Below are 5,254 nucleotides of genomic sequence, written 5' to 3'. Positions count from 1 at the left end.
GGGGGGGGGAGCAGGATGGGGAACTTAAGGTTATATACCCTCTCTTGATCCTGCAAAGTCAAGCCAGGCATTGACAGTCTCCTGGTTGCTTTCCCTAAGTGGTCCCTTGAAACAAGAGCGTGTGCTTTTTCCCAGTCCCTCAGTGTCAGGTTGACTTTGTGTGTGTGTTCACTAGCCATCTGCCAATGCTTGTGTTTGCTGCCCTTTGGGGGCATGCACAGGGAGCCAGCACGTATGGGAGGGGACGAGTTGTGTGAAGTGTTGAATTGGTGGTCCAGAAGTGAGGCATCCCCAGCAAACACATGAGTGGGCTTCCTGATGGAATCTGTGAAACGGAAGGATCTTCATCCCTTTGATGCATTTTGAGATGCCTCCTATTTTGATGCATTTGCTGTGCTCCTAGCCTCTCTCTGCCCTCAGTCATAACAGCTCACTTGAGTATTTTGGATGGGGTGAGAAAGTAGTGGGTCTCTTTGGAAGCATTCCACACAGATGGGGGAGCCAAACACTCACACAGCCTCACTTGTCCCCATGAGAGAAATCAAGTGCTGAGAGCTTTTCTCGTGGCACTGAGCTGTGCTGCCTTAAGTGGGGTGGGTGGTGACGTGACCAAAGTCAATCTGCTCCTCATACTTTCCTCAAAGTGTTCAGTCTCAGATTTTTTTATTTTTTCCTCCAGTTTTATGCCAGAACTTCTCCATGGACGCCAGACTCTCACAAAGGTACTCTTATCTATTTGTGATCGAGAAACTTGATGGAGAAAGATGGTAGAAAACCCTTATTCCACATTCTTGCTGATATCACCAGTAAATATTCTTTAAAGGAAAAAAGGATCCTGAGCTGAGCAAGCATGACAATGTGTCCAGTTATTTAAGTCTTCTCATGACTTTCAATAGTTTTGTAAGTTTCAAACTTTCTTTGCTTAATTATGCATTTGAGAAGTTCCCATCATGGCTCAGCAGTAACGAATCCAACTAGTACCCATGAGGACATGGGTTCGATCCCTGGTCTCAATCAGTGGCTTAAGGATCCAGCATTGCCATGAGCTGTGATGTAGGTCACAGACGTGGCTCAGATCTGGCGTGGCTATAGCTATGGCAGCAGCAGCTCCAGTTCGACCCTTAGCCTGGGAACTTCCAAATGCAGCAGGTGAGGCCCTAAAAATACATACATACATACATAAATAGAGGTGGGTTTTTTTTAATTATAAATATTGATTTCAGTGACGATGTCTTCTTTGATGCATATGTTATTTTTAGAAGTGTGTTTTTAGTATTTCCAAATATATAGGAAGAGACTACCTTTTATTATTGATTTCTAATTTGGTTCCCTTATGATCAGAGTACATGCTCTGTTTGATATGTATTCTTTGGCACTAAGGTTTGCTTTGCAGCCTAATTTTTGCAGCTATAACATAAATCGTTAAAAAGGAAGTAGCTTCTTTAATAATTTAATGTAATGCTCAAATCAAGCTGGGTAATTGTGTTATCAAATTTTCCATACACTGACCCAAAATTTTCCCCTTTGATCTACCAATTACTAAAAAAAAAAAAAAAAAAAAAAAAAAAAAAAATCGTAAGTCCCCTAGCTAGGGGTCGAATCAGAGCTGCAGTTGTCAGCCTACACCACAGCCATAGCAATGCGGGATCCCAGCCAGGTCTTCAACCTACACCACAGCTCATAGCACCACTGAATCCTTTATCCACTGAGCAAGACCAGGGACAGATCCCACATCCTCATGAATACTGGTCAGGTTTTTTTTACCTCTGAGCCACAAAGGGAATTCCTCCCTTTTTTCTTTTAATGGCTACATCTATCACATATGGAAGTTCCTGGGCCAGAGACTGAATCTGAGCTGCAGTTGCAACCTAGGTCACAGAGGCAACAATGCCAGATCCTTTAACCCACCGCACTGGGCTAGGATTGAACCCAAGCCTCCACAGCAACCTGAACTGCCATAGCTGGATTCTTAACCCACTGTGTCACTCCTCCTTGTTCCTTTTTATGCCATTTTCCTTAAGTATTTTTGTCTGATATTAATAAGCTATCCAACCTTCTCTTGGTTAGTATTTCTTGGTATAGCATTATATTTTCAGCCTTTCCATGTCGTTATAGTTTAGTTGTATCTCTTGTATCATGAGATATAAACCTGAATCTGTTTTGTTTTGTTTTCTTTTCTTTTTCTTTAGTCTTTTTTTTTTTTTTAGGACCACACCCACAGCCTATAGAGATTCCCAGGCTAGGGGTCTTATCGGAGCTACAGCTGCTGGCCTACACCACAGTCACAGCAACACCAGATCAGAGCCGAGGTCTGTGACCTACACCACAGCTCACGGCAACGCTGGATCCTTAAAACACTGAGCAAGGCCAAGGATCAAACCCGCAACCTCATGTTTCCTAGTCATATTCGTTTCCACTGCTCCACTACAGGAACTCCCTGAATCTCTGTTTTTTAATGATTAGTTTAAGCCATTTAAAACTTTGTTGTAATTACTTATATATTTTGTAATTTTTATTTGCTTCTTTATATCTCCTTTCCAAACCTAAAGTGATTTGATCAAAGTCCCTATGTCTGTTGTACCCCACTATAATTTAGATGTTATATATTCTATACCCATTGTTTCAGTGGTTACACTAAAACTTTAATCACACATATTTTGGAAGGTCAAAAACGTTCAATATTTCTATTCTCCTGTCACTCAATACAAAAATGTTACACAGGAGATCCTGTCACAGCTCAATGGAAACAAATCTGACTAGCATCCATGAGGACGCAGGTGCAATCCCTGGCCTCGCTCAGTGGGTTAAGGATTTGGTGTTGCCATGAGCTGTGGTGTAGGTCACAGACACAGCTCAGATCTGTGGTGTAAGCCTGCAGCCACAGCTCTGATTCAACCCCTAGCCTGGGAACCTCCATATGCCGAAGGTGTGACCCTAAAAAGACAAAACGTTACACAATTTTATTTAATTACTTATTTTGCTTTTTAAGGCCACACCTGAGGCATATGGAGGTTCCCAGGCTAGGGGTTGAATCGGAGCTACAGCTGTCAGCCTACGCCAGAGCCACAGCAACTCCAGATCCAAGCCTTCTCTGCAAACTATACCACAGCTCACAGCAATGCCAGATCCTTAACCCACTGAGGGAGGCCAGGGATCACTTGCATCCTCATGAATACTAATCAGGTTCGTAACCCACTGAGCCACAATGGGAATTCCCACAACTTTACTTTAATTCCTCTTTTTGTCTCATATAATTTTTGCATGCTATTTTAATTCATTGTATTTACATACACATTCTTATTGTTATCATTATTATTGCTTTAAAGTTATATTTCAATCTCATTTTTTTCTACATCTATACCAATTTCTTGGCTGATCATTGCTTCTTGGATAATGCTTTTTTCTGGATTCGGTTTGTTTTATCCTGACGTAAACACTTTAGTAGTTTTTTCAGCAAGGGTTCATGTGTGGTATACTTGCTCAATCTTTGTCTGAAACAGGAATGTTCAGAGGAGCACCCTGAGCCAATGCTTGACATATGACTTGCTGTAAACACTTCATCAGCGGTTCAAGACATGCAACACATATATAAGTCGTTATCATAATGAGTCCAGATTGGAACTTGAGTGTAATCTCTTCTAATCTTCCAAAATGATCTCCATAGCATTCATGTAACTCCTCCCCTTCAGTATTTCCAGAGGAATCATGCTTATGGAACCAAACAACCAAACAAGTGTATCTGAGTTTATCCTCCTGGGACTTTCAGAAAAACCAGAACAGGAGACTCTCCTCTTTGCTCTGTTTCTCTGCATGTATGTGGTCACAGTAGCGGGAAACCTGCTCATCATCCTGGCCATCAGTTCAGACCCCCACCTCCACACCCCCATGTACTTCTTCTTAGCCAATCTCTCCTTGGTCGATTTCTGCCTGGCCACCAACACTGTCCCCAAAATGCTGGTAAACATCCAAATCAGGAGCAAATCCATCTCTTATCCTTGCTGCTTGACCCAAATGTACTTCTTCCATTTCTTTGGCATCATGGACAGTGTCTTAATTGCTGTAATGGCTTATGACAGGTTCGTGGCTATCTGTCACCCCTTACACTATACCACCATCATGAGCCCACAACTCTGTGGCCTGCTGGCTGGTGGCCTGTGGATGTTGTCCTGCTTCATCTCCCTCACCCACATCCTCCTGATGGCCCGTCTGGTTTTCTGTGGCAACAACAAAATCCCTCACTACTTCTGTGACCTCACTCCCCTCCTCAGACTTTCATGCACCGACACCTCTGTCAACAAGATCTTTGTGCTCATTGTGGCAGGCATGGTGATAGCCACACCTTTCATATGCATCCTGGCCTCCTATGTGCGCATCATTGTGGCCATCATGAAGGTCCCCTCTGCAGGTGGCAGGAAGAAAGCCTTTTCCACCTGCAGCTCCCACCTCTCCGTAGTTGCACTCTTCTATGGGACCACCATTGGGGTCTATCTGTGTCCTTCATCTGTCCGCACTGCTGTGAAGGAAAAGGCATCCGCTGTGATGTACACTGCAGTCACCCCCATGCTGAACCCTTTTATCTACAGCCTGAGGAACAGAGACCTGAAGGGGGCCCTGAGGAAGCTTGTCAACAGAAAAATCACCTCATCTTCCTGACCACCAGGACACCCGGGGGTGTCCAGGGAGTTAAGTTGTAAACATCTGGGTTCTTGGGTAAAACCTGGAATTGCATGGATTAGGAAAGTAAACACTTTGAATCCTGAATTTCAGAAGCTTAAAAGGTAACCTCAGGAGTTCTCATCGTGGTGCAGTGGAAACAAATCCAACTGGGAACCATGAGGTTGCGAGTTTGATCCATGGCCTCACTCAGTGGGTTGAGGATCCAGCATTGCCGTGAGCTGTGGTGTGGGTCACAGACACAGCTCGGATCTGGTGTTACTGTGGCTCTGGTGTAGGCTGGCAACTGTAACTCCAATTAGACCCCTAGCCTGGGAACCTCCATATGCTATAGGTGTGGCCCTAAAATAAGGCAAAATAAATAAATAAATAAGTAGCCTCAAGCTAGCACTGTAACTGTCTTCTCAATTACTGCCTCATGCTATCTATATTCCTACAAGGATTAGGCTAGTTCTAGCAGGTTGTTTTTGTTTTTGTTTTTGCTGGAGGGGTGGGTTCTGTTTGTTTAAGGTCACCCCCACAATATGGAAGTTCCTGGGCCAGGAATTGAAACCGAGCTACAAGTGTGGCAATGCCAGAT

The 5,254-nt window shown here is 43.7% G+C and overlaps 1 protein-coding gene across 1 annotated transcript; it reads left to right on the top strand.

The window, feature by feature from the left end:
- On the top strand, positions 3,712 to 4,653 carry R1C1 (R1C1 olfactory receptor). The gene has a single exon (XM_003354077.2). The coding sequence runs from the start codon at positions 3,712 to 3,714 to the stop codon at positions 4,651 to 4,653; it is 942 nt and encodes a 313-aa protein (XP_003354125.2).

The sequence above is a fragment of the Sus scrofa genome, chromosome 2 (genome assembly GCF_000003025.6).
Source record: "Sus scrofa isolate TJ Tabasco breed Duroc chromosome 2, Sscrofa11.1, whole genome shotgun sequence".
Taxonomy (NCBI): Eukaryota; Metazoa; Chordata; class Mammalia; order Artiodactyla; family Suidae; genus Sus; species Sus scrofa.
The sequence above is the reverse complement of the archived record's forward strand: the minus strand, read 5'-3'. Positions and strand labels throughout refer to the sequence as shown.